Source organism: Colletotrichum karsti (assembly GCF_011947395.1).
Source record: "Colletotrichum karsti strain CkLH20 chromosome Unknown Scaffold12, whole genome shotgun sequence".
NCBI classification, from domain to species: Eukaryota; Fungi; Ascomycota; class Sordariomycetes; order Glomerellales; family Glomerellaceae; genus Colletotrichum; species Colletotrichum karsti.
Genome location: NW_024065912.1, coordinates 941,229 through 967,869, shown reverse-complemented (window position 1 = coordinate 967,869; position 26,641 = coordinate 941,229). Strand labels below are relative to the sequence as shown.

The 26,641-nt window shown below is 55.6% G+C and overlaps 11 protein-coding genes across 11 annotated transcripts; 4 read left to right on the top strand and 7 right to left on the bottom strand.

The window, feature by feature from the left end:
- Window positions 1-895: 895 nt before the first annotated feature.
- Window positions 896-1,934, bottom strand: CkaCkLH20_04660 (putative aldo/keto reductase; the record flags this gene model as incomplete). The annotated part of the gene is made up of 4 exons (XM_038887379.1): window positions 896-1,636; window positions 1,687-1,744; window positions 1,796-1,806; window positions 1,860-1,934. The coding sequence occupies 4 exons, from the start codon at window positions 1,932-1,934 to the stop codon at window positions 896-898; spliced, it is 885 nt and encodes a 294-aa protein (XP_038747545.1).
- Window positions 1,935-2,427: 493 nt separating this feature from the next.
- On the bottom strand, window positions 2,428-3,507 carry CkaCkLH20_04659 (translation factor; the record flags this gene model as incomplete). Its single annotated transcript, XM_038887378.1, has 1 exon — window positions 2,428-3,507. One exon carries the CDS (start codon window positions 3,505-3,507, stop codon window positions 2,428-2,430), a length of 1,080 nt encoding a protein of 359 aa, XP_038747544.1.
- Window positions 3,508-6,872: 3,365 nt separating this feature from the next.
- CkaCkLH20_04658 (WD repeat domain-containing protein) lies at window positions 6,873-10,042 on the top strand (the record flags this gene model as incomplete). Its single annotated transcript, XM_038887377.1, has 4 exons — window positions 6,873-7,050; window positions 7,183-7,322; window positions 7,378-7,511; window positions 7,564-10,042. The coding sequence occupies 4 exons, from the start codon at window positions 6,873-6,875 to the stop codon at window positions 10,040-10,042; spliced, it is 2,931 nt and encodes a 976-aa protein (XP_038747543.1).
- Window positions 10,043-10,434: 392 nt separating this feature from the next.
- On the bottom strand, window positions 10,435-10,953 carry CkaCkLH20_04657 (thioredoxin-like protein; the record flags this gene model as incomplete). Its single annotated transcript, XM_038887376.1, has 1 exon — window positions 10,435-10,953. The coding sequence occupies one exon, from the start codon at window positions 10,951-10,953 to the stop codon at window positions 10,435-10,437; it is 519 nt and encodes a 172-aa protein (XP_038747542.1).
- Window positions 10,954-12,975: 2,022 nt separating this feature from the next.
- On the top strand, window positions 12,976-15,517 carry CkaCkLH20_04656 (uncharacterized protein; the record flags this gene model as incomplete). Its single annotated transcript, XM_038887375.1, has 6 exons — window positions 12,976-13,195; window positions 13,246-13,873; window positions 14,552-14,688; window positions 14,737-14,800; window positions 14,850-15,432; window positions 15,482-15,517. The coding sequence occupies 6 exons, from the start codon at window positions 12,976-12,978 to the stop codon at window positions 15,515-15,517; spliced, it is 1,668 nt and encodes a 555-aa protein (XP_038747541.1).
- Window positions 15,518-15,727: 210 nt separating this feature from the next.
- Window positions 15,728-16,267, bottom strand: CkaCkLH20_04655 (uncharacterized protein; the record flags this gene model as incomplete). The annotated part of the gene is made up of 2 exons (XM_038887374.1): window positions 15,728-16,067; window positions 16,128-16,267. 2 exons carry the CDS (start codon window positions 16,265-16,267, stop codon window positions 15,728-15,730), a joined length of 480 nt encoding a protein of 159 aa, XP_038747540.1.
- Window positions 16,268-16,859: 592 nt separating this feature from the next.
- Window positions 16,860-18,399, bottom strand: CkaCkLH20_04654 (uncharacterized protein; the record flags this gene model as incomplete). The annotated part of the gene is made up of 2 exons (XM_038887373.1): window positions 16,860-18,136; window positions 18,186-18,399. 2 exons carry the CDS (start codon window positions 18,397-18,399, stop codon window positions 16,860-16,862), a joined length of 1,491 nt encoding a protein of 496 aa, XP_038747539.1.
- A 442-nt stretch (window positions 18,400-18,841) lies between these two features.
- CkaCkLH20_04653 (uncharacterized protein) lies at window positions 18,842-20,869 on the top strand (the record flags this gene model as incomplete). Its single annotated transcript, XM_038887372.1, has 1 exon — window positions 18,842-20,869. One exon carries the CDS (start codon window positions 18,842-18,844, stop codon window positions 20,867-20,869), a length of 2,028 nt encoding a protein of 675 aa, XP_038747538.1.
- Window positions 20,870-21,392: 523 nt separating this feature from the next.
- On the bottom strand, window positions 21,393-23,039 carry CkaCkLH20_04652 (cell cycle control protein; the record flags this gene model as incomplete). The annotated part of the gene is made up of 2 exons (XM_038887371.1): window positions 21,393-21,545; window positions 21,597-23,039. 2 exons carry the CDS (start codon window positions 23,037-23,039, stop codon window positions 21,393-21,395), a joined length of 1,596 nt encoding a protein of 531 aa, XP_038747537.1.
- A 959-nt stretch (window positions 23,040-23,998) lies between these two features.
- Window positions 23,999-25,742, bottom strand: CkaCkLH20_04651 (cell cycle control protein; the record flags this gene model as incomplete). The annotated part of the gene is made up of 5 exons (XM_038887370.1): window positions 23,999-24,477; window positions 24,527-24,984; window positions 25,038-25,476; window positions 25,528-25,572; window positions 25,625-25,742. 5 exons carry the CDS (start codon window positions 25,740-25,742, stop codon window positions 23,999-24,001), a joined length of 1,539 nt encoding a protein of 512 aa, XP_038747536.1.
- A 165-nt stretch (window positions 25,743-25,907) lies between these two features.
- Window positions 25,908-26,480, top strand: CkaCkLH20_04650 (ohcu decarboxylase; the record flags this gene model as incomplete). Its single annotated transcript, XM_038887369.1, has 2 exons — window positions 25,908-26,378; window positions 26,424-26,480. 2 exons carry the CDS (start codon window positions 25,908-25,910, stop codon window positions 26,478-26,480), a joined length of 528 nt encoding a protein of 175 aa, XP_038747535.1.
- Between the last annotated feature and the right edge of the window lie 161 nt (window positions 26,481-26,641).

Genomic DNA, 26,641 nt, shown 5'->3' with positions numbered 1-26,641 from the left:
CAAGAAGGCCAGGCTGTATAGAATGTAGCAAAGACCGGCTTGTAGGCTGCTAAACTTGCACCTCTCTATGGCCAGGTGGGCGAACGAGTCCTGGATGCAAGTGAAGCTGGGGTGAACCAAGGCGTTTCCGGTGAGTATCAGCGCATCTGAACAATGATGTATAATCTCGAGTCCTTGGAAAGAATTGATGCGAACAGCGAAACCAAGTACACCGGCCGCCGTCCAATGTGGTCGGCAATGTTGCTCAGAAAAGCCGGGTTTACTCTCCAGACGGTGGGGTACAACGTGGTTGTAATGTCGATGAGATCAATGGAAAGGTGAAGCTCTTCCGAAAAAAAGTGCCAATAACAGGGATGTGGATGAAGACGCTGAGGGAAGTTATAAAGGCTACTAGGGCTATTAAGAAGACTGTGTGTCATCTTTATTAGTTTGAGAAACCGTTCTACTGGATTTTCTATTGCTTCTTTGTAAGATATTAATGTAGAGAAGAATGAACTGGATACTTCGACGCAACCTTTGTTGGCGCTCAGCGGCGACGAGGCGGTAGGCCCTCTGATTTTGAGCTAGAAGTTGGAGTCCTCAATGGGGAATAACTCCTAATGCCATGATAGGAAGCAGCTCGTTAAGAAAGCTTTAATTCAAGACTCATCATGGGAATCATACTAACATCGGGGTTGTCCCAGTGTCGGTAACGATGACACCAGATCCAGATCGCTAAGCCAAGGCTTCTAGAAGTTGCAAAATACAACCTCATTGGTTTCACATGCAACAATAGAGGGCTGAACATTCGTGACGTGTCTTTCTTATTGGTATTTTGCTCTATACTTGCCACCCTATCGGAATGATCTTGTCGAGACATACCTTGGGAAAGTGAGACAGTGCTATCTATTTGACTTCAGCCATCCTGGGGTCCATCCAGGGGGCTAACGGTCGGATCCCAACAGACCGGAGCATACTCGTCGGTCTCGAGGGACTTCATGTCCTCGTCAGACAGCTGGAAGTCGTAAATCTCGGTGTTGGCAAGGATGCGAGCGGGAGTGACGCTCTTGGGCAGGGGGACATAGCCCTTCTGCAAGCTCCAGCGCAGCAAGATCTGAGCCTCGGTCTTGCCGTGCTTGTCGGCGAGAGCTTTGAGGTTCTTCTCGCCCCATCTCTCACCCCTGACCAGGGGGCTGTAGGCCTCGATGGCGACGTTGCGCTTCTGAAGCCACTGGACGATGTCGTTCCTCGCGCACCAGGGGTGAATCTCGTACTGGGCAACGTCGATCACGCCGCCCTTGCCCGCTCCACGCTCGGCCTCGAGCTCCTTGATGTGCGTCTCAAGCTCGTCGAGGTGGTGCACGCCGTAGTTGCTGATGCCGATCGAGCGCACCTTGCCAGCCTCCTGAGCCTCGACCAGAGCCTTCCAGGCGCCCTTGCGGCCGGCGGAGCCACCGTAGGGGCAGTGGAGGAGCATCAGATCGATGTACTCGAGACCGGTCTCCTCCAGAGTCTTCTCGACCTGCTCCTTGGCGCCATCATAGTGGATATGGCGCACCTTGGAGGTGAAGAAGATCTCGGAGCGAGGGATGTCCTTGGTCTGGCGGATGGCACTTCCGCAGCCGGCCTCGTTCTTGTATGAGGCAGCGGAATCGATCTGTGGAGGTTAGATGAAGAAACGGGAATGCGGGCAGCTGGTGTTCTTACGTGGCGATATCCGACCTTCAACGCCTCGATGACCACCTCGTGGGCCTGTTCGGGAGGGCTGTAGTGGCGTTGGTAAGAAAACGAACAAAAAGAATAGCGAGAAACTCACGTCTTCCAGAGCTAGTTGTGTGTCAGCAGCAGGTCAGATAATCGCGCAAGACGAGTGAACGTACGCCGTATCCCAGGACAGGGATCTCATAGCCGGTGTTGAGCTTTTGCTTCGACTGTAAAGTGAGGGCGGAGGCCATTTTGAGAGTGCAGTTCGCAATTGATTGTCGTGTGAAGATGTGAAGTTCAAGAAGAGGAAGGGCCGTACCGCGCAGCGACGATATCGGGACGTGTTGTAGACGAATGGCTCGTCTTCATCCGAGTGAGGCCATTAGTCATTGGTGACTGGGATCGGGAACGGGTCGGAAGGACCTGGACTCATTCGATGCAGCTTCGGTGTTGATGTGCCGAGGGCATTGCGTGACCATTTTCCCTCCTACCTATTTCATCGCACCGCAGAGGTACCAGAGGGACTCACGAATCGCGTTTCAGTTGTTTCGGGGGGCTCGCAAGGGCGGGTTTACGTCATACGAGGGGGAGGGGCAATCGCTGGGCCAGAGCTTTATTTACCCCGCCATTTGCCCCTCGCTCGCTGTGAAAAATGTCACTGAATTTGGGAATTGCTTCGGATAGGTAAATCTTCCATGGAGTCATAAAGTCGTGGTTTCTTTTGCATTAAGGTCGAATATGGTCTCATATGATAGTCTCCTCGCCATCGTTTCCGCCTTCTGTTGCACCAGCCTCGTTCTCATCGTCGTCTAGATCGTGAATTGGGTACGACAGTATGGCGGCAATGCTGCCCAACATGTCGAGTCGTTGGCCGCTCTCGTGGTCGCTGCTGAGGATCCTAACCTCGCCACCGTCGGCCTTGACCTTGTCTACCAATCCCACGTACTTTTTCCTCGTCGGGATGTCGGAGCTGCGGAACAGGGAGTTGTTCATGATGAGGACACCTCCGCCGGGGCCAATGGCGCCCTCGCTGACGGCCTTGGCAACCGCCGAAGCTCCGTACCATGCGCGCCCGTCCTCCAAGCGTAATCTCTCGAAGAACTGATCCATCAATCTCGTCTCCTTTGTAAACTTGAAATCCTTCAGCTTGGTGCCCACCTCGGGGCTCTTGAGAACCTCGTTGAGGCTGTGGACGTGGCCGGAATTTGTGTGGATGACGGTGGACTCCTTGGCGATGCCCATCAGCTTCTTGTCGGACTTGTCTCTCCCTTCATCTGCGATGTACTTCTTGAAGTCGGCGGCGATGAATCCCGGGCTGGCAAGAAGCAGCGGTCTCGGCTGGTCGAAATTGACGGTTCGGAGGAGGGCGGTCAGGGTCTTTTCGAAGAAGCGCTTCATACCCTGGGACGTCTCGGAGGCGGCGCTGCGCTTCTTGGGAATGATGCTCTCGATGCGCTGCTTGACGACGGTGCGGAACTGGCTGATGATGCAGATGTTGGCGATGCCCTCTTGCATGACAACGGCGGCCATGGCGCCGTCCTTGTCGTCAGACAGACTCTCGGATAACGTCTCCTTGGCGACTGTGTCCCAGCCCTCGGGCTTGCTTATTGTGAATGGGCGCGAGATCTCGAGATCGAGTGTGTGATGTTGGCCGAGACTGACGTATGCGTTCTCGGACTTGACGATGCCGCTGACTTGGAGCTGGCCGACGATGGGGTCGAAAAACGTGCTTTTGACTTGGATGACCAGCATGGTGTGGACTCGCTCGGAAATTGTGCTACCGGTTTTGGTCTCTTGGACGACCTTTCTCACGGCGTGTGCCATGACGAGGTCGCCGGGGCTGATGAGGTTGTAGGCATGCCACTGTTTTGCGACGGCCGGTTAATTGGGGGGTTTCCAGCGCGATGCGCAGAGCATGGGATAAGGGCAACGTAGAATAAGAAGAATGACTTGCCATGTCCTCAGAATCCTCGGGTAGTAATGTGACAGCATCTTCGGCGATATTCTGCGATGCCTTTGTCGGTACGAGCTTCATCGTGTCGGTGGTCTGCCCTCGTTTGGGGGGTTTTCGGCCAAATTCGTCTGGTGATGCAAGAGTCAACATTTTGAAAATATCTCGACGCAGATTGGCGGGTAAGGTAGATCAGCCTGCAGATCAGCTCAGCATCCGGGCAGTGCTCCAGCGTCCTACTGACTGCCAGCCCGGTGCCTGGGATGGCGCTGCTCAGCGGCGCTTAAGGCACTGACCGCACTGCTTTCTCCGAAATATAGGTACCTACCTAGTAAGGTAAGGTACCAAGGTACAGCGGTCGTTATCTCCGATGTGCAAACGTTATCGTTATCGGGGTTGATAACCGATAGCGATAAGCTCTGGCAGCCCCATCGACAGACTTCTCCTTCCTGCCTCACTTTCTCATACTTGCAGCAAGCAAGATTAGGCCCGGGGTGGTTGTCGGGATAGACGATCGGCGAAGACTGCACAGAACAATCAAGAACACCCCCATTGTATCAAAGAAGGGTGCCTCGGGGAGAGGCTGTGTTTTCTCAGACTGGAGGATTGTCAGCGGGGATCCGTCAGCACGCACTTCCCTAGTGCTGCGCAACAGAGTTGAAGCTTCACCGGCGTCGAGACTGCGTGGCAAAGGCTTAAGCCACGTGAGGAACCTGGCAAAGGTAGCGGAGATTTTCAATTGGGTTTTGTCTCTCCCTACGTGATCCCGGCTATCGGAATACCATGTAGGAATTGTGAGACTTTGGACATTGGATTTCAAGGTTCCGGCGGCGACACGACACAACGCGAATCCTCGACGCCTCAGAAGGGTCAGAGCTAGTACCTATGGACGAGCAAGGCGGTCATCTGAAGTATGGGGATTTGAGTGACTGGCCATTTATTCAATCGTTGATTACCTTTCCAACTCCCTAGATTTGACTTTACCTTAACCTTCGATACCTTTACCTTACCGTCTGCCAAATAGCATTCAGCCATCACCTTAATTGCCGCCCAGCCGGATCACGGACACAGCCCTTCCCGCCGACGTGGATCAGATTAACCTCGAGGGTTCAATCGGACAGATCAGTCATCAGTCGTGTTCGTGGTCGTGGTCGTGGTCGTACGGATGGTCGAGGTCGCCCAGAATGTCACATACCCAGTATTCGGTGAGGGTAGGTTGAGCATGGGTTACCGTCGGGCGACGACGTCATGGGTATGTTTGTATGATGGAGTCTCCAACTGCGAATGTATCGTCCAGCCACCAAAAGTCCTTCCTGTGTCCCCATCACCCGCCCGAACAGGCATACTGCTGTGGCTATGATGGATGAACTCATGCTCATGGAGGGGAGAAACGAGCACCACTTGACTACCTCGCCATGTTCATCTCTCACTGCAGGACATCATCGCCGAGTAATTGGTTGAATCGGGTCCAAAGTGCTTGAGATTCCGGTGCCTGGCTGCAAAGGCTAACCAGAGTTGGAACACTTGGGCACCGGGCCGAGCTGGTCAGTGTTGGCATTTTGCCCGGCCTGACTGCATTGCATGGCAGGTGAATAGTAATAACAGAGGCAAAGACGGAGGAAGGATTGTGGCAGTGGGTGGTGACGATCGTCCGGTGTCAAGCGCAGCGCGGCGCGGCGCCGTTCCAGTTGGTGTCGGTGTCAGTGCAATGATGTGTGTCGGCTTGGGTTTCGCCTTTGGCTGTGAGATGGTTTCTGACCCGACGTTTCTTACATCTGAAGCCGGCCGCTGCATGCATTCAGCGTCTCCTCTTCCGTTTCTCTTACCTTACCTTACCTTACCTAGGTAGCCCTCAGCCATCAGCCCTCTCCTCCTGTTCTTCTTTCCTCCCACTCTTCCTCCTCCTTGGTTGCACCCAAGTGCATCGTGAATTACGTCGTCGCCCTCAACCCCTGCGAGCGGCATTGGTTCCACGCCGTCATTCTCCGTACGGGCCTCTGTCATTGTCCGCGGTTCGGCGATTTCGTCAACACCAACAACTGCGAGAAACAGCGGTGCGGACGAGACGGGAATTCGCAGGTGCTGCCTCGGCCCCGACTCTCCGATACTTCGCTCCCGAAGAAAACCAGAAAAAAAGAAACATTTTCGTTTCTGTTCCCCCACAGTCTCGCCCGCGGCGGAGAATCCAGTGCAAGTCAAGCCATCCCGGCCACCTGCAAGGAAGCTTTGCGGATCAAGCCGCGCATCTGCACTGCGGCCGTTGTGTTGTTGCTTACATCGACTTTTACATTGCGCAGAGTCGAAGCTACCCAGGTAAGGCGTTCCATTCGCTGCGTAACTTACCCTTCCCTTCATCACTTCCATCACATCGTTCCCTTACCTTCACCTCCCGGTAAGCAGCTGCTCGTGGGCTTGCAGGTCGGGTCACGTACATAATATCGAAAAGCAGTGTCTAAGGGTGCCCTGTCCTTAGCCGGAATACGCGGACAGGCGAATCTGATCCCGCGTACTCCGTATTAGCCTCTCAATTCCAAGCACCGATTCCCACATTTCCATGTCTGTGGCCTATTCCATGGCACATGTCATGTCCGCTTAGGTTGATTCCCAGGCCCATTCCCAACCACCACCAAAAAAATAATACCACCACACGCAACACGCATTCAACCGCACGCGCGCGCGCGCAAACTAACACACCGACTGCCAGGCTTTTACACTCTTCTCTCCTTCCCGAGGAGGTCCGCTTCTTCTCGTTTCCATCTTCTTTTTCCCCCAGTCCGTTACGAAAGTGTCGTATCGGAAACGACGGGAACGAGGAGAGCGACCTACCAACGACGGGAGACCTCGGCACCTCTCATCCGCAATCCGCGGTTCTGTCTGTCTCTTTGTCTCGGCCATCTACAACTCTCCGTGCGATTGCCAGTCATCCCGCCCTCCGCCGGGTCCTCCATCCAATCCCGTTCGTGACCGTCGGGTCTCTCGGATCGCTCGTATTACTTTTGAACCTGGTGGTCCTGCTCTTCACCACTCATCATCAGCAAGCGAAAGCCACCGAGGGCTTCTCAGCTTACCTTACCGCGCTTACCTCGCTCACCTCGCTCACCTCGCTCACGCCTCACGCGCAAGAGTCCACACTACATTCGACCTGACCTGACCTGACCTTGGAACACTGACCGATTCCCTGGTCCCTTGGCTTTACGCGCGGCTTTCTCCAGTTCCGCGCTGCGCATGATGGGAAGAAATGTCGACCCCTACGTCCGCCTTAAAGCTGTCGGACGCCGGCCGTCGCGATGACGGCCCTCCACCACCACCACTGCCCCCGGCCTCCGCCTCCGAGCCTCGTCTTCCTCCTCCAGTGAGCCGTGAAGGATCCTCGACCGCCCAGAAATCACCAGCCGCGTCAGAACCCCAGGCTCAAGGTACGTAAGGCCGTCTGTGCTGGAGCCACTCTCATCTCCCGCTTCTTCGGGTATGGAGCTGGCGCGGCCTCTGATCGTCGCCCATGTGGCGCAGAGTGGACGGCGGATGCTAATCGTGGTTACCGACTACAGGCAGCAGTTTCCCGACCTTTGCCAAGAAGACGCCCACCAAGTTGAGCCGGGCCACGACGCCGAATGCGAAGGAGGTCAAGCCCGTCAAACCCCCGCCGGTCACCCTGCAGTCCCCCGCGGCCATTGACCCGTTATCCCAGGTATGTCACCGTCTTTTGACATTGGATGGCCCACGACCTTGCTGACATGGCAAAGCACATCTTGATGCGAACGAACACCGACCACACTGTTCCTCCACAGTTGCGGCGACCTCCCGACAGCCCTCTTCCCGATCATCCAGAGCAACCGGTCAAGCTCGTAGCACATGCGTTCGACGCTCCCAAAAACAAGTACGTGAAAGCCACAGGCGGGCTCGTGGAAGATGTGCTGACAGGCATGCAGAAAAGGAGGGGTGTCATTCCTGAGTCGATTGAGCATGCGCGGCGGCCGAAGACGCGACGATGACGAAGAATCCGTTTTCAGTGACCATCGAACCGAAGGCAACAATGCCCACGTCTTCTCGTCGGCCATTGGGTCGGGCTACATTCCCCACCACAAGGAGCCGCCACGATACATTCGCATGAAGGCGCACAGCAAGAAGAACCGCGAGTTCAACCGCATGTTCCTCGCCCAGGAGCTGACCATCCCACAACCCGAGACGAATGGCGAGAAAAGTACGACAGTAACGACGTCGAACGGCGGCCGTCGGTCGAATCATGGCGATGCCATCTGGGCAACCGAGTTCAGCACAGATGGAAAGTACTTTGCCGCTGCTGGGAAAGATCAAGTGGTGCGGGTGTGGGCGGTGATTTCGACGCAAGAAGAACGGCGGCGCCATGAGGAAGAAGAAAATGCTACCGGCGCCACCGGAGAGAGGCTTAGTGCGCCCGTGTTTCGGAGCAAGCCGGTCCATGAGTTCCGGGGTCACACGGGAGAGGTACTGGATCTCAGCTGGAGCAAGAACAATTTCCTGCTGTCTTCGTCGATGGACAAGACGGTGCGGTTATGGCATATCAGCAGGAAGGAGTGCATCTGCACTTTCAAGCACAAGGACTTTGTGACCTCCATTGCCTTCCACCCCACCGACGATCGCTTCTTCTTGGCAGGGTCGCTCGACGCGACACTGAGGCTGTGGAGTATCCCGGACAAGGTCGTGGCATACTCGGCACAGGTGTCGGATTTGGTGACGGCGGTGGCATTCTCGCCCGACGGCAAAACGGCCATCGCTGGTGTTTACTCCGGCATGTGCATGTTTTACGAGACAGAAGGTCTCAAGCATCTTTCGCAGCTCCACGTCCGTTCTTCCAGGGGCAAGAATGCCAAGGGCAGCAAGATTACCGGCATCAAGACGATGGTCATTGAGGATGAGGTGAAGGTGCTCATCACGTCCAACGACTCCAGGGTCCGTCTGTACAACCTTCGCGACAAGAGTTTGGACGCCAAGTTCAAGGGTCTCGAGAACACGTGCAGTCAGATTCATGCGGACTTCAGTGACAACGGACAATGGATCGTGTCAGGGAGCGAAGACAAAAGGACGTACATCTGGTCGGTGCACTCGGCGGACTCGGAGAAGGACAAGCCATGCGAGTACTTTGACGCTCACTCTGACCGGGTATCGACGGCCGTGTTTGCGCCCACGAAATCGCGTCAACTTCTCGGCGGCTCGGGGGATCCCCTCTACGATCTGTGCAATCCGCCGCCGGTGACGCTCATGAGCCTCGAGGAGTCCATCGCGAGCCAAGGGGGCCAGTCGGATGATGAGGCCAACAAGACCCAGGTGAAGAAGCCCGAGGAATCGCCGCAGTACATCGAAAAGTCGAAACACCCCGACGGACAGATCCTGGTGACAACAGACCAGTCCGGCGTCATCAAAGTCTTCCGTCAGGACTGCGCGTTCGTGAAGCGCCGACACGAGAACTGGGAAACCGGTTCGACATTCTCGAGGAGACTGGGAGGGAGCATTGTGGGTGTGGGACGCAGCGGCAGCGTTGCGACACGCACGAGCGTCGGCAGCCATCCTCGCTCGCGCCGCAGCTCCATCTCCCGAGTCGTCGCCCCAGGTCCGACGCAGCTCAGCTCTGACATCAACACTTGGCGGCAAGGAATCGAACATGGACGCCCGAGCTCGATGGTTCTGACGCCGTCGCAAAGCGAGCGCTCCCTGTCGCCCAACAAGGCGGCACGCACCCCGATCAACACGAGCGCAGCGAACCTAGCGTCGGAGGCGCGGAAGCAACCGTACGCCGGCTCCCCACAGGCCCGGCCGCAACTCCCGGCGAGTCCGACATCCAGCCGGGCCTCCCGCGAAAGAGGGCCTTCGATCCCCCCGACTCCGAGCTTCTCCTTCCGCTCTGCAGACGAAGACGATGATGAAAGCGACGAACTACGACTGGATCCCGCCGGGGCGAGCTACTCCTTCTGGAACTTGAATCGCTGGCGTGGAATCTCTTCCCTGCGATCTTCCGTTTCTTTCAGCAATGTCAGTGCGGCACAGTCGCAGGCCCAGGGCCGCAACAGCATGAGTACAGCAGACACGGCACAAACAACAGCCAGCAACGTCACAAAGGCGTCTCGCCGCAAGAGCATGGGCGCCGGGATATACGACAAGGCGGTGGAGGAGGAACAAAACGGTACGACACAGAGCATAGAGGATAAGGGAAAGACCGAGGTAGACCCTCAACTGCTCCGACCGGGCGACAACGACCCCAACAGCCGCATCAACTCCATCGTCAGTCGACTGAGCTCGGAGTACACGAGCGACGAGGGAGACCAGATGAGCTGCCAGAAGTGCGCCAGCCGAGAGTTCAAGTCGAAGCGGGTCGGGGGTCGACAACGGCTCATCTGCGTCGGATGTGGCAAACTAGTGGAAGACGGGAAGTAAGCGAACGCGACTGAAGAAGAAATTTGATGATGACGAAGAACGAACGGGATTGGTGTTTTGTTTCATCAGCGATGGATTTGACGTTCCGGGCACAACTCGACGAGGCGCATGTCATGAACAAAGGATACCATATACCCCCCTTTTTTACAATAACGGCTGCAGAGAGGAAAGAGCAGGAATGACAGCATATACACATACATGAAGTTTGTTTGGTTTTATTTCACTACTTTGCAAGCGATTTCGGAAGATGTAGCAAAGACACAATAGGTGGCGTCTGGGTTGGAGTACGTGAAAAGTTCAAGAATACGAAATCATTGGCTTTGGTATCTACCGAAACTCCCTCGCCCTCTCGTTTTTGTGATCAATGTGCAAGTGAGACGATTCCGCATGCTTCACCTCAGCGACATCTTCCAATCCGACCTCTTCCCGCCGTCTCCCCCGAGAGTATACCCGCCAGACACGGTCGATCCATCGTCGGGCTTCTTCTCGGCCTCCTCGGCCTCCTTCCTCTTCCTCTCTGCCTCGGCCTTCTTCGCAGCCGCGGCGGTCGCCTCGGCGGCCTTCTTCTTCGCCAGTCCCGCCAGCTCCTGGATGGTCGTAGTCAGAGCGCGCGGGTCGGCGCCGCGCACGACGGAGCGGCCTCCGTTGTACGGCTGGCCGTTCTCGAAGAACATGAAGGTGGGCATGGCGGTCACGCCGTATTGACGGGCGATGTCGGTGGCGGAATCGACGTTGACCTTGACGAAGACGAGCTGGCCCGGCTGGCCGTGGGCGTTGGCGAGGCTCTCGTACATGGGCTTGATGGCGTGGCATGGCCCGCACCAGTCTGCGTAAAAGTCGGCGACGAGATATGTGTTGGCGGACTTGAGCCGGTCGAAGTCGGCCAGGTTGGAGGCGTGTAAAACGACCATTTTTGCTGTGTTCTTCGTGTGTGTGAGAAGTTATCTCGGAATCGAGTGGGTTGACTTTTGAATGTGAGATTCTGTTGTCTCCGACTCTGGCTTTATGAGTTTGAGTGTGAATGTGAGTGTGAGTGTGAGTGTGAGTGAGATGCTCAGATGAGTTGGTCATCGCCATCTCAGCGGTTGCAGGTGCAGGTGGGGCATGCCGCCGAGGAACCTTCCAGGTGCTTGCCCGGGGGAAGGCGCTATTGGCTCCCTGAAGCTTCCGTAATTGGCCACCCAACCTCAGTAATCCACCCACCTCAGTTCCAGTTCGTCCTTCCTGCGAGAAATACACGCAGCATTTGTAACATGAGTTTCCCTGTCGATTCAAACATTTCCCCCTCTTTCTCGTTCCTCATGCGGCCGGCTGCATGTTCTTCAAGATCTCTGGCGCGGTTTCTCATGCAGTTCGCCCCGAATCGGCGGCGCCTTCTGCATGCCACCCAGGTCACTGGATCGCAACGGTCTTGCAGAGCAGTCGCCGTGGCAGACAGATCGGCTGGTCACATTGGATGGTCTCGCCGATCTTTAGATTTCAAGGTTACAGAGGCGCCTTTCTTACCTCACTGACGACTGAGGTGTTCTGTTCTCAAGAAGGGACAGCCGCCGACGACTTGTGATTCTCACCCTCCACCACAAAACCATCCCAGTCGATATCTCACCTTGGCCTTTTGATAGCAACAGGCTTGCCATGATCCACCCCTTTGCTTTGTTGCTCGTTGCTGACCTGGATTATGCGCCCTTCAATCCACGGCGATGACCTGCCTTCTACCCCACGATGGAACCTCCAGTCTTCCGTCATCGGCGCACCAGATCTCACGGATTTCGGTCGAAGCAGAGAACAACCGCCCTGGCAGAGGATCCTTGTACTCGACAGTCCTGTTCTTTGTGGTAGAAGACCACAAATCTCACGTCGCACCGGTCTGTGGATGGCCATCGTCGAGTGACATGGCCACAGCACGACGAAGGAAACGTCGACCGATCCAACGCAATCTATTCCCATAATCTGCCCACATCCTACGCCGTTGGGAAACAAACGCTCGAGGCAAGGCCGACGACCCCTCCGCCGTTGCGTCAGATGACCCCATCAAATGTCTCGCAAAGGTCGTAATCCCCCAAACCCTCAAAGCGCCCACCTCCCCGCCCCCAACTCCAACCTCATCCGTGATTCCCGCCCCTCCACACGGCCGATTCACACCTTCACGACCCTCACGGGCGCCTATACTAGCGCGCACACGCCGGGGGAACCACCTTTTCTCTTCCCAGGGGCCGTCAAGTAGACGCTCGCATGCTGTTGACCACGGTGACTTGGGTCTAGCCCCCTTAAAGTCCCTGTAGATGTTGCGCCCGCCAAGTGGACTTATCCGCGAGATCAGGCTGTCTTTGAAGACGTGAGGCGCTTCTGTGTACTCGTGACGAAAGCTCATTCGGCGGGACGTAAGGCTGGGTTATTTTGGCCTCGCCAGCCCCCACCTGCGATCGTCCCAGGCTAGATGGAAGTAAGTAGGTAACATCGGACCGCTCAGAGCTACCACAAGTACAGATATTCAAATCCCTCCTGGGTCAAGCGCCGGTTGCAAGCGTCTCGCGGTGTTGTTCAGAAACTAAGGATGGCTCTCAGCCTATGGACAGAGGCCTTCGATGAATCTTGCACACATCGCCGAGGTCTTGGAGGCCGCAGACGACTACATCGAGAGACTTGTGAGCACGGGAAAGACCGTACTTCTGAGATTTTGGTGATGGTCCCTTTTTATCGGACTCCATACTGGCGTTTCAGAGTCTCCCTGAACCACTAGAATGGTCGTAGAGGCTCATCGAGTGATGGCCGTAACCTTCTAGGGCTTGGGACTGGTGGAAACGGCCAGGTTTAGAACAGTCTATTGGCATATGAAAGGGCGCAAGACATCTGAACAGGCTTGTTAGGATACTTGATGCATTCATCATCATTTTCCATCTTTTCCAAAGCTCTGGTCTCGTGCCATTTTGAAAATGTCCGCTTATCAGTCCTTCAACTTCGGTCTTGAACTTGAACTGTCGTTAACCAGCAGCAAGAAGCACAAGACATGGCTCGCCATGGCCCAAGACACCAGCTCCCGTCTGACCAAGAAAGGAGTCAACAACCAGGTCAAGGAGAAAGTAGACCCGAATTACCGCAAATGGTCTATCGTCCAGGAGATTACCATCCCACAGCATCCCTCCAAGAACAACTGTTAGTGAACGCGTCTGTTACACGATGAACTCAAACTAACGTCAATCCAGGGGCTCTCGAACTGGTGTCTCCCATCTTCAGCCTCAACTCCCCTTGGCTCGCCGATACCGACAACATCTTCTCCGCCGTCCAGAAGCACTGTTCCGTCCAAGACATACCGCAGTGCAGCACCCACATCCACGTCAGCCAGGCCGGACGGGACTTCTCCCCTCATCAGCTCGCCGCGTTATCAAAGGCAATCCTGACCTACGAGGCGTGCTTCGACTCTTTGGTACCCGCTGACCGGGCCTCTGCGTACTGGTGTCAAAGCAATAGGTGGAACCCCGTCTTATCTCAATGTCAAACACTGGAAGACTGCCTCGACCTCCTTGATGTGGCAGCTCAGCATGGTACGCCCGCGGTGGTTGAGGCGATGTGCATCTTTCCGGCCTCCAGCGCCTACGGGCGCGCCCATGGGAGGAAGAAGGACTTTGTCCACGGCAAGGTCTACAAGTGGAACCTCTCCCGCCTCCTCGGAAACGATCACGGACGCACCATCGAGTTCAGGCAGCCTTCTGGTAGTACCTCCGCGGAAGATGCCATCGCCTGGGTGTTATTGACTACGACTTTCGTCGCAGGGGCGACTGGCGGTGGGAATTGCATTGGAGCTTTGGAATCAGGCGGAGACGATCACATGGAGTTTTGGCATCTTTTGTGCCATGGGGCGGAAGTTATGGGGCTTGATCCTTTCTTGCTCGACGTACTCAGTGGTTTCATCAGTCGAGCTGTATCTTGAAGCAGTGGCTGGGTAACTTGTCCGCTCTTGTGGAGTTCAAATAGCTCAACGTACAACGTCCCAATCTCTTTTCACTTTCATCGATATCATCGCATTTATGTTCGTGGTTCAATGATGGCTTTCATGTATCACGTGTTTCAATATGATCAGTTCAGATGCCATCGGCCCCCTCCGGCTGGCCATTTCGGGTCCGGAAGCTTGGCTTCCGCAGAACACACTCGGGGCCGGCTTCCGGGTATATTGCCCCCATAGTCACCGTCTTCTTGCGTCTTGAATCCGTTTCTAGTTTAGCTACTTTCCAGCTACGATACGGAACTTACACTTAATATAGATGAAGCGCCATCTTCCCAAATGACTCTGGTACGCTTGCAAGTCCTGCAACAGGCATGGGCTTCCTCGTGAGCTGTGATTGCACGAACTATATTACAACACCAAAACAAGGGAAATCAGCTTCCGTTGCAGTTCTAAGCTGACGGACTTTCGGGAACGAATGCAACACTACTTGTACCTTCTTGGCGCGTGCAAGGTATTTAAACTCATGAACTTGGCAGACATGTTTCGTTTCATTGCCAAGTCGTCAGTTGGCGAAGGAACTCTCAACTCCCATACACCGTCAACCCTGTATCCGTCAAGATGTGTCTGCTGAAGCTCTTGGCCACCGGCTTTTTGTTAGTGGCCACCGTCACGGCACAGAGCACCGTGCCTGCATGGGGCCAATGTGAGACTCTTCCTTTTCCCAACTCCAAGCTCGTCTAACACGCAATAGGTGGAGGCAATAACTGGACTGGCGGGACAACCTGCGTGAGCGGTTACACTTGCTCAGTGCTCAAGTAGACCAGCTTTCTCAAAACGGGTATTCAGTTTACTAACTATCACCAGCCCGTACTACAGCCAATGCATCCCCGGTTCCAGCGCTCCAACGACCACCTCCTCCAGAGTCTCGACCACCGCCTCCGTTACCGGCGGAAGCACGCGTACCACCTCCCGGGCCACGACTACTTTCGTCACCGTAACCACTACCGCGGCTGGCGGCGGCGGTTCTGTCCCCACGACGCTGGTCTCTGGATGGTACTGGATCCGCGCCGTCGCCTCTCCCAACTTCCATAGCTACCTGCAAGCCAAGCCCACACTGACCCCGAGCAAGGCGTATCTCGACTCGCCGGGCACCGCCGGCCAGTTCAAGGTTGACGCGGGCCAGCTGGTGCACCTCACCGGGTCGTCGCCGCTTTACCTCAACGTGGAGAACCCCGCGGACAAGACGCAGAGGAAGCTCGAGACCTGGTTCAGCGCCAGCAAGAACACCTACGGCACGTTTGCATTCCAGGGCGATACCCTTACATGGAGCACTCCTGATATCAACCGCCCTAACCTGGCTGCGTGGCTTGTATGCGAGAACCAGGAGGTTTTCATCAATACTGGTGCTTATTTATACCAGACACCGGCCGGATGTTTTGACCAGACTGTGAGTGGCTATGGACTCTGGAAACATCTTCGTTTGCTGACACTTGTAGATACACTCTTACGGAGGGTCCACGGCGGATCTTTAGAGGAGTGTGACAGACGGCATGGTTTGAACTGGACTAGGGTGCTTTTGAGTCAACTCTCGATCCTATTACTTCAAATGTTCTGAAACCGTAACTCTCTACTTCAATCTCAATCTGATAATCCGGCAATTATACGACTTGGCACTCTGAAAGGAAACATTACGTCGGCTCGTCCACCATTTCATCATCCACATCAGTCCGCCGGCTGAGCCATCACACAGTCCGAGCCGTCAAGTTGAAGTAATGATCCCCGACGTACTCCATAAGCCAACCTCCACCCTGGTGTGCGGGCAAAGTGACGTTCGCAAACTTCTCCGGCCCAAGGTGTACCTCACTGAGCACCGCGCCGTGGCTCGTGAAAGCCCACCAGCAGCTAAAGTGCCACCCGGTACCCATCGGCTGGAGGCTCCAGGTGATCGAGTTCGTCGCATTCTCTCCATCATTAGAGCAGACTGTCCTCCCGTACGTGGGTATGATACGGCCGCCGTCCCAGTCTCTGAGCATGCAGGTGGTGAAGCTCGCGCCAGGCGTCGGTTTGACTGAGAATCTGACACTGTAGAGGTCTTGACGTTAGCAATTAAGATATCACGGAGAAGACCACAGGGCTACTGACAAGTTTCCGTTGTACGGGGCCAGACTACCGATGAAGAACTTGTCAAACTCCATGATAGCATCGCGCCTTTCAACGGACGGAAGGCTTGGGGCACCAAACGCTAGTCCGGCAAGGAGGGCGAGAGTGAAGAAGAAACGCATCTTGAAGAGTAAGACAGTCGGCAGTGATGATATCTTGAATGTCAAACTTGACTTGATCTGGACTACGAACTGAACCTAGAAGGGCGACCAGTCCCTTTTATCATTCGAAACCGAGCTCCAACCTCTTTGTCTTTTATCTATCGGCGTCGCACACCAGGAGTTGGATTTGTCCTACAAAAGTCATGGCATCTAAGAAATTTCAACGAAATTTCCCAGGAACCGCCGACGAACAGCCGTCAAATCCCCAATCTCGACAGCCCTTTCTCCCCAGCCCGGCGCAGAAACCTCACCGAAGCCCCCAAAATAAGACCACCATGTGACCGGCGGGAGTAATACCCGGCTGCAAACAATAAAGTGTCAGGGTCATACGAGGCTGTTCAGGTCATTCGTGCAACCAAGCAAACGGGACCGAGATCTTCCAATCGGCTCGCCGTCCGGCCGAGCTCACAGAACCCAAGAGTTTTCACATCCACGTGTAGCGAACCGAGCGAAGCCAAATATCTTTTGCAAAACCCATACGATCGTCATTCGTCATCAGCAAACATAACCTGGTATCCCATTTTAACTACCCATGTTTTTTTTTTTTTTTCGTCTACACGCTAATCGTCCGGAAGACGCTGAATTCGTCGCCAGTAGCCACCAATCCACCGGTGATCTGGGGGTGCCAGTGCAGCTCCTTGACGTTGGACAGGTAGTGCACAAATAGCAGCTGAGGCGGGACGTCCTTGACACCACCAGTGTCCTTGCTCTCTTCGTCGTCAAGCTCGACGGCCAAGTCCCACAGGGTGACGGTGTTGTCGGCCGCCGCGACAGCGACGATGCTGTCGTCCGTGGGGTGCCACTCGACGCTCGTGATCTGTTCCTTGTGGTAGTTGAAGCTGGCGATGGGGGAAGGCTTGTCAGATGCGGACGTCGAGCTCTGCTTCCACTGGCGCAAGTCCCAGACGGCAAACTCGCCGTTGTCGTCGCCCGATGCCAGCAGGTGTGTTGTCAGCTTCGACCACGACATGACGTTGACGTCGGTCGAGCTGACCTGCATCGTCAGCGCGGGCTTCCTGCTCTTGCTGCGCACATCCCAGACGCGAATCGTGCCGTCGCTCGAGGCGGACGAGAAGACGGACTGCTCGGAGGGACTCCACTGGATCTCCTCGACACTGCTCGTGTGGCCCACGAACGGCCTGGTGTCGGTAACAAAGCCACCGCCGTCGGTGCGTGTTGTGACGTAGATCAGACCATCGTTGTCACCGGTCAGGAGCTTGCCACTCGGGACAAGAGGAGACCAGTCCACAGCGTAACCTTCTGACTTGTGGGCGCGGATAGTAGAGACGGGCTTGTTCTGCTGGGGTGTAATGATGCTGCCCGGGTTGTCGAAGGAGTAGAGGTGAGGGGTGACGTCGTGGATGAAGACGTTGGAAGACTCGGTCATCGTGGCTGTGAGGGTGGTGGGTGGCTTGGAGGGGTCTTGGGAAGGGATCTGGTGGGCGCGAATTCGGTTGGTGGTCGAGTTCAAGGGGATCGCCTTGTGCTCGATAATGGGATCGGAGTCCTCGTCATCGTCGTCATCGTCGTCGTCGGAATCCTCCGCGTTCTTCTCCATGCGACTCAGGCCGCTGAACTTCATGACCAGCAGCTCGTTGTCGCCAGCCTTTGCGTTCTCTGCTTGTGTGCCGGCCACGGAGTACATGGTAGCGGGGTATACCTTGCGGTTGTCGCCGAGGCTGTCGCGCAGGATATCGAAGGAAAGGCAGGGCCAAGGCGTGCTCAGGTTGTGCAGCATCTCGTAGGTAGACGTATCCGGCGCAAGCGACTGGCCGGGTTCGAGCTTGTTTCGTCCGACGATGAATGTGCCTTGGTCAACCTCCATTGCGCCTGTTCGGTCAGCTCGATTTCCTTCAGCGAGATTATGCCGGTACCATACCCTCTTTCTCCTCGGCCTCTCTCTCGGCATCGGGCCGTCCGTCGACACCGGCTTCCATGATGCCATCTTCACTCTCGCTCTCGAACTCGTCCTCGAATTCGTCCTCGAACTCGCCCATGCCAGGGTCCTTCTGGTCAATCTCCATGCCCTCGGGACGCTCGCCACCCTTGAGGGGGGCGTCGCCCATCTCGACATCAGCAGCGCGCTTCGACATTTTTTCCGGCGTTTTGGGGGTATAATAATATCGAGAAAAGTTGGCCGATTGCTACTGCGAAAATGCGAAAATGCGGTGCTGCAGAAAAAAAAAATTCGGGCCCCGCGATTTGTGGCGCAAAGCCGCCGATACCCCGCGTGGCGCAGGCTTGCGCCAGGAGCCGTTGAGGTGTGGCTTGGCACTGCATTGTCATCCACACCTCAATGGAATGGATGACCCACCTCGCCGTCCCGTCGCGTCCAAGCAGGTAGTTACGCGGTCAGTGTCTCTGTCACGGCCATCTTCGGTGTTGATTGCCCCGCCATAACTTGACCAACGAAGTCCTGGCCGGACAGGCGTTCGACGAGATGACACCTGCTTCCTGACCGACGACAGTATACTCTTTCAGTCAGTCCCGTCGACACAGTTTATCGACAATGTCTTCGAGACGAGGAACATCACCATGGCGACGCATCAGAACACCTTCAGCGTCATCTCAAATGGAGGCGGCTCACGCGATGGTGCTCCGGGCAAACCGCCGATGACATCGAAACAGGCCCAAAATCTCTACAAACAGGCGAACAAGGTTCCCCGACGCACGAAGGCCGAACAGCGTAAATGGGAGAAGGAGAGACAGGAGGAGCTCAAGAAAGAGCTGGAGAGAGAACGTGCTGCGGTCAAGGCGAAACAGGCTCGAGAACGCAAGAAGGCGAAGGAAGAGGAGGCCCGAGAGAACAGACGACGACAGGGACAGCCTTTGGTCGACTGTCGGCCAAGCCAAGATACGATTGCCAGATTCGTGCGTGGAAATGGCACCAACAGAAAGAGGGATTCTTCGGGAGAATCAATACCAGAGGAGCATACCAATGCGCTGTCAGAGGCTGAACCTTTGCCGCTCCCTCTCAAGAAGAGCAAGATAACACCGCCACAGCCGGTTTCTCCTCCAGATTGCCAATCGACGGTTACCTCCATGCCTCCGCCTCCTCGGCCGTCGCAAAAGCCTCGGCCGACGACTTCAATGCCCATGGCATCCCACTTCAAGGCCCCATCGGCCCCTAAGGCGGCCCCTGGTGCGCCATCAATGCGAGCGCCTCCTATTTTCAAGGCTCCTGTAGTCGCGCCAACGCAGGGCCGCACAAATCCTCCTGTGATCATGCCAAAACCAGCTTCAAAGCCGAAACCCAAGCCGTTCATGATGCCCAGGGGGATTCTGCCAGCCCAGATACCTGCCCGCCAGAAGTCAATCAAGCAAGAGAAAGCCAACCCTCCACTCGTGAAGGACAAGTCTATCGAGAAAGGCACAGAAGAGAAGAAGGCAGTGGATCGGCCACTGAAGCCACCGGAGATGGAGCATCAACCTGGAGTGGAGAAGAAACTTTTGGCCGAAAAGACACCTCCTATCGAAAAGCATGAGAACCCTTCTGAGCACTATTCTTCAGTTATAAAGAGATCAGCCAGACCGACGGAAAGGCAGAATGGGGAACCAAGGCCAAAGCCAAAGTTCGAGTCATCTCAAATGCCTCCACCACCGAGACCGTTACCGCGCGTGGCGACTCCCCAAATATCTTCGCCGAAGATGCCTCCTCCACCACTACCAACAAAGACGCAGATGCCTCCTCCACAGGCGCCTCCAGACAGGCAGGCGTCTTTCATGCCACCGCCGAGCACCCAGGCTATCATCCAGGACTGTTTCGATGACTTTTTCCCGACCGCCTCGCAGCTCGCCATGGAGCTAGAAGATGATGGACCAGAGAGCCGTTCGCGAGAGACCGTTGATCGACATCTTGAGGAGTTGAACACGAAGGAAGGAGTTATTGACGAGAACGGCCCGCATTTACGGAATCCAGGGGCTGGAAGTCGATCTGTCCAGAACAAGGGCCAGGGAGCAACAGATCACTACGACAAGAAACCGCTCGCCAAGACTCCTGTGATCCCCAATGATCATAGACGCCTTCGGCAGCCTTTGAGCGACCGCCATAATGGGCCAAACACTACATTGCAGTCGAAGTTGCCTTCATCAAAACAGCAGCAAGCGCATGCCTTGCGACAGGAGAGTCGACGTGGACCGCCGCCATTCAAAGCAGACGGGCGGGAGCAAGCTTTTAGTGCCCGCTCAACACCGATCGAGACACATCCTACAACAAACGATACACACAAGAAAACAGCACAACACAGAAACCTACCCCAACAGACCACACCCATACCCCACAAACCCAGGAGCGTCCTCCGAGAGACCAACTGCAACCGCGTCCCTGAGGTCAAGGGCTCTGTTACGACAAAGCCTGCTCAATTCGACGACTTCTTTCCTCTGATTTGTACGCAAGACCTTATGATGTCTTCTCAGGAGGTCATGGAGATAGAGTCCCCAGCTAGGATGGACGGCGAGCTCTCCTCTGGAGGGACTTCAACGGGACGGGAATACCAGCCGTCACCTCTGATCGAGATGGACCTAGCGGCTATTGACTGGGATGATGACCTGGATGATTTTTGATGCATTGGATGAGCATACGGCGGCGCTTGGGAGCATGGTTTTCTCGGTCTTTGGCACAGTCGCATCGTACCCGAACACGAGCACCTGGAGAGGCTCATTTGGAATTTGTATACCCTTAGAAGCAGCAGGTTCAATTTTCGACTTCACAATGAATGCATCAAAGGCATCATATGCCACACAGAATTGGGGATGTAATAAGTGAAATTAGTCCACCTGGACTCTATAGAATGGCCTCGGAATGTTCGAGGACCGGAGTCATGTGCTGCCTACTGCGTATCATGTACTTTGTAATGACCTATTGACTGGCCACTCGAGGCCATCACAGTTGCAAAGTGACTGGCGTTCAATATGTGAACGCATAAAGCAAAAGCAAATCCCTATACCGGTGCCATGGGAATCTTTGTTCCGGCAAAACCTCCCACACCAAACGCCTAGCCAATGCATCCCGCTTGTCCGGATGACGCCGATCCCCCGCCGACATGTGCCTAGACACATAGTCTTCTGTGCCAATGAGTCGTAGCGCTCAGAGATAAATGCCAACCCAAGACGTCTTGCTGGCGGCAGCCGAACCGCAGCCATTCACTGCACACTCGAGCTTTCCATCAGTCATGGGTAATCCTTTGTTCGGCCTCTTGGCCACTGGTTTGCGGTTCTCGAAGCAGTCCTCGCAGTAGACCTGGAACGCATTAGTCATGATCGGTAAGATATCATATTGATTTCTGCTCACATGTCCACAAGCCTTGAGAGCCCAGAAGTGGTTCTCGCTTCGCTGGCGCTTTCCCTTGCGCGTGGGTTGACTCTCGTTCGTTGGAACGTCTGGGTCGTAAGCAAGTTCCTCGTTACAAGCGGGGCAAACGACGACCAAGTCGGAGCCGGTGTCCCTCGTGTAACCGGACCTTGCCGGGGGCGGAGGTTGGTGCACTGGCTTTGGAGAATCCGGGCGATCGAAAGCGCCATTCTCATATTGCAGTTGGATGTTCCCGAGCGGGTTGTTGAGATCTCCTGGCTGTATCCTAGTGTGCAGGATGTCAAGCAGCTGGGCGTCCTCCTCGGGGGGAAAGAGGTGAAGTGGGTAGAGGTGTCTCCTAAGCCCGGCTGCCAATCCACTAAAGGCGCTTGCTGTGTTTCGGAGCATGAATCCGCTGGGTTCCCTACGCTCGCGGTTTCGGTATGGTGGCGGCATCGGGGGATGATGAAGGGCAGGTCTCTCGGGTCTGAGCCTACGCGGCACCTCGGGGGAGTCGTCCGTCAAATCTATCACGGGCGGGTTCCCGGCCAAGATACTGCTGTCGCTGCGTGCGAAAGATGGTGGATTGCGCCCTTGGGGGTTTTGGCGTCGGGGATTCGCGATCGGCCGAGGCGCATGGCTTTGAACTGGACTGTCCGGCTCGTTGGTGAGATCAATCACGTCGGCCGGTCCTTGTTGATTCTGTGCTCTGCGCTGAGGTCTCTCCTGTCTAAAGTAGAGCTCCAAGTCGACCAGCACGTCAGGTCCGTTACCGTTCACCCCGCCACCCTGCCTTGGCGGTGCCATGTTGCCTTCGCGATTGCCCGGTCGGCGCGGTGGCTGTCGTAGTTGTTCGTCCATCTGGGCAAGTAATGCAAGTTCCAGTTCGCCTTCCAAATCGGGAGACAAAGGGTAAGAGTCGCGAGAGTAAAGGTCCGGATGCTCGAATAGACGATCGGCTGATGATTCTCGGGAAGATATTGAGTCGGAGTGTGTCGATGTGTTGTCGTCGGAGTCTGAGATTTCCTCGGGAGCGGGGTACAAGACTTCAAAGGCGTCGACTTCGGAATCGAAGGAAGGGGAACGGGGTCCAAGTAGATCGGACGGGTTGGAGGAGTTGTCTGAGTGTTCAGAAACGAGCTCGTCCTCGACTGCGCTGGCTTGGAAATCGAAGGGAGGGGAGCCGCCAAGTGGGTTGGGGGGGTTGTGGTAGTTGTCTGAGTGTTCGGAAACGAGTTCGTCCTCGAATGCGTCGGCTTCAGAATCGAAGGAAGGGGAGCCGCCAAGTAGATTGGGGGGGTTGGGGTAGTTGTCTGTGTCTGAGTGTTCGGATACGAGTTCATCCTCGAAAAGTTCAATATCGTCGTGTTCCAGAGCAGAATCCGCTTCTGAATCAGAGATCACCGAGGAGGAGGAGGATGAAGATGGAGAAGCCGAACTCATAATCTGGCTTGCTGGCCAAATAGGTTGGCGCTAGAGGAAACAGTTAGCTTATTTTCCAACCGAGTCCAAAATGCGAAGAGAAAATAAAAGGGTACGACGGACAAACCGAGAAAATTCAAAGGAAAGAGCAGATCAGGGTTCAGAGGTCCAAGATTGAGAATCCAAATCCGCATCCGTATGGGTCGCTGGTCGGGGTCGCGGAGTCTCAGTGGAGAAAATAGGGTAGGAGTGAATCTCCTACGACAGGCGCGGAAGGTAGACGTAGGCAACCATGCCTGGTTACCGATGGAAGGTAATGTTCCGTCGTCGCGAGTGATCGATTCGGGGTGCAAGGGAGGATTTCGTGAATGCTGTTGAGAGCAAGCACGAAGTAGGCGCGGCCTTGAGGATTGGCTATTGTTGGTGGCGGATGCAGCTTGTTGTTTAGATCCGAATGGACGGCACACGACGGGACGGGGACCAGGAAGGTGCTCCACGTCCAGTCTGGGCGGCCAGCAGCCTTAGATAAGGCACCCTACAAGTACGGATAAGCTCACACGGTGCAGGGGCGATTGAACCCGATAAGCTGGACCCCTCTGACGCCAACAGGAAACGTGGGTACCTGCGGGAGCGCAAATGTTGCTACGCGAAGAACCTTGACAGGCCTGATCAGCAGACGGTGCAAATTGGTCGACGTCTGACGGTGCTTATGTCATAGCTGCAAAAATCACGGAGAAAAAAACGTCTTGATTCACTCCACTAGCAGCAGCACTGCAGCAGCATCCAAGCACCGAAACGGACTTAAGGGATGACAAAGCCGAAAGGGTAAGGTCCCCGCCGCGATGGCGACAGTGACTCTAACCTGACGGCGGCGACACCTCGGGAACAATGCCAGTGTAAGCCCAAGACACTGGATATCATTTTGGTAGACTCTTCCGCCCTATTACTATAATACACTAGCGACAAATCCAGAAGCCGCCTTACTCCGTCTTGACTCCAAACACAGAAACAACGCCATCTTCGTTGACAGACACCAATTGCTTCGCTCCGGAGCCCCATTGCACCGACGCCGCCGCAACCGAGCTTCGGAACGGCTCCGACCAGGCCTTGGAGCTCTTGATGTACTGCTGGACAGTGATTCCTCCTGCGCCGCCCGTAGCGAGATACTGTCCAGTGTAATCCCAAGACAACGATTGGACGGGTCCACCAGTCTCAAGCGTCTTGGCTCGGGCGGCGTCTCCCTCCTTGCGCAAATCGAAGATAGTGACTGAGCTCTGGCCCTTTGCCGTGGCGGCGAGCCAGAAGCCGTTTTCTGAGAAGACGAGTGCCTCCACAGGCGCGCCGAGAGAGAAGGTCGCGGCAACCTCCAAGCTGGTCGTCATGAAGAGCTTGATGTCGCCGGAAACAGTGCCTGCAGCGAAAAGGTGACCATCGGGGTGGAAAGCAGAGGATGTCAAAGCTGTGGCAGTTAGCAAAAGGTTACATTGGTCGCGTGTGGGCCCACTTACAAGAGTCGGTGTATGCGCGGCTGACTCTCCTGAGCGTATTGAGGTCGTAGAATGCGATGCTCTTATCCGAGCCGACGGAAGCAAGCAGGTCGCCCGTCGGGTGAAGGCTGAGCGAAGTTGCGGGTCCAGCGTGTTCGGAGAGAGACGCGATCTCAGCGCCGTTTTCGAACACTTTGACTGATCCCTTGCTTGTCGCAAAGATCAACTTGCTACCCGTCCAAACAGAGTCTAGAACTGGCTCGTTCACAGCAACCTGTCTCTCCACCTGGTCTGCTCCAACTGAGTATATCGCGGCTTGTCCATCGCGGGCACCGATGGCAGCGTAGCTTCCCTCAAGAGCGAGAGAGGAGGCCTGCGACACGGGCGTTGACGTGGAGGCCACGGTGGCCAAGGAGGCAACATCTTCGGGTGTGGCCCAGCCTTCTGGGACGGGGCGCTTCTTGCGACCCTTGGAGAGCCTGCAGTATGTTAGTGAGGGGGCCACTAAACCGTCGGTCTTGATTCGGCTTACTCTTGATGCTTTGCATTCACCTTCTCTACCAGCTCCTCGGGCAGGGCTTCGGCAGAGTCGATTGCCATGGCATCGCCGTTTGTAGCTCCAGCAGTGACGCTGACCTTCGACAGCGCCTCTCTGGCCTCATCTCGCTCTTTCGTCAACCTTGCGATGACTCTAACGGCGGCATCGTGCTGATACAACGCCGTCGCGAGCTCTTCCCGTGTTCTCGACAGCTGTTCTTTCAGGTTGAAGGTTTCCAGCGCGAGGGCATCCCATTCGTTCTGGAACGTGGCCAGCAGAGCCGGGATGGATGTCAGGGTCGGAGGTCGGGGGCGGACGATGTGCGACTGGGTTAGGGGGAGGAGGTCGTCGCTCGTCAAGGCTTCGCCGGTGCCGGGCTCGGTGCCGTTCTCTTCGATGTACTTTTCGATCAGGCGCTTCTCGAAGACAGTGCCTGTTTGCTGTTAGCAATCCCGTCCTGCTAGTCGCAGGCGCCAACACTTACCCGACTTCTTCGAGGCGACGGGCTCCTGAGGAGCTTCTCCGGAAACTATAGACCGCGTCAGACATGTTCAATTGGGTGTATCAGAAACTCGACGTACTTGCGCACAGCATTTTAGCAAATGTCGCGGTGAAATTGGCCGTTTGATGGTTCGCGTCAACTTTTACTCCAAAACAAATCTTCAGCCTCGCTGCTTGCCTAGGCGGTGGCAGGCGCAGTGGATCCCAGCTACCATGCACGACCCACTCCGTCACGTGTGGCTTATCTTTCGTATCTTATCAACTTATCGGAACATGATATCACACCTGCGATTGATGTCCGCACCTCGACATCTCTAAGACACTATCAGAAAGTCAATTCGCCATCGTCCCAATCCAGGTGCAATGGCATCCCTTCCCGACATCAAAAGCCTAGGCAGATTGTCCGGAGAGGAGCAGACTAAGGTTCTGGACCTCCTCTTCGAACCGAGTCCGGCGATCCATGCCCTCCTCCTCCCGTCCATCTCCGCCGCATCGTTCGAGTCCTACGACGACTTTATCGCACATTGTCAGAACATCTTCGAAGCGCTCACGACCGACCCTTCTCACAAGACCGAACTGCACGCGATCATTGGCTCACATCCCCGTCTGGGAGCTAAGAAGGTCGAAAGCGCCCAATCCGCGGCAGAGCAGGCCAAACTGCAGGATGGAGACAGCTCTCAGTTGGCAGCCCTCAATTCCGAATACGAGCTTCGGTTCCCTGGCTTGCGCTACGTTGTATTCGTCAACGGCCGGGGCCGTCCTGAGGTAATGGAGGACATGCGCACACGGATTGCCCGCGGCGATATTGCTTTGGAAGAACGCGCTGCAGTACAAGTCAGTAGGATGTGCCCCTTCAATGTGCTGCGCTAACCGTGCCAGGCCATGTGCGACATCGCCAGAGATCGAGCTTCAAAACTTGCCGCCGCTTCCTGTTGATTTGCTTCACTTATAAGGGCTATTATAAATTGTCAACTCCGAACAACCGCGACTTCTGAAGCACCGGGAGGCCGCGAACAGGCACGCGCGCGCCGTCACAAGGGGAGGAGCATCGGATCTTCGTCAAAAATCGTTCGTCTCGGACATCGATACCGTCTAAA